Source organism: Bison bison, unplaced genomic scaffold (genome assembly GCF_000754665.1).
Source record: "Bison bison bison isolate TAMUID 2011002044 unplaced genomic scaffold, Bison_UMD1.0 scf7180017864377, whole genome shotgun sequence".
In the NCBI taxonomy this organism is placed as follows: Eukaryota; Metazoa; Chordata; class Mammalia; order Artiodactyla; family Bovidae; genus Bison; species Bison bison.
Window position 1 is genome coordinate 434,604 of NW_011494949.1, and position 346 is coordinate 434,949.

The 346-nt window shown below is 69.9% G+C and overlaps 1 protein-coding gene across 1 annotated transcript in view; it reads right to left on the reverse strand.

Annotated features, from left to right (window-relative positions):
• Positions 1-346, reverse strand: part of SLC12A7 (solute carrier family 12 (potassium/chloride transporter), member 7) — a 34,240-nt gene that overhangs the window by 21,552 nt on the left and 12,342 nt on the right. The window contains exon 9 of the mRNA XM_010857133.1: positions 80-323. Coding sequence (XP_010855435.1) covers positions 80-323 — 244 coding nt within the window. The remainder of the gene's footprint in view (positions 1-79; positions 324-346) is intronic.

The window sequence follows — 346 nt, forward strand, 5'->3', positions numbered from 1 at the left end:
CCCACAGGCGAGGCTGGGGTCTCGACGGGTGGACCCTGACGGCCAGCCCCCTGCCCCACGCACAGGTGAAAGTGGGGGCACGCTAACAGGGCCCCGACGCCCCCCCCACTCACACAGGTGCAGCACATGGACACAATCAGGAAGGACTCCAGCACGCCGGCCGCCCCCACGATCCACGTGAGGCGCAGGAAGAGGATCACGCCCAGGATGTTCTGCAAGCAGGGCAGGTAGACGCCGATGAAGGTGCCCATGCCAGGGCTCTGCAAGAGAGCGGGCGCCGTCAGGGCCGGGTGGGAGCCGCATGCACACCCCGGGCCCCGGGACTGCAGGGAGGCCAGAGGACGGG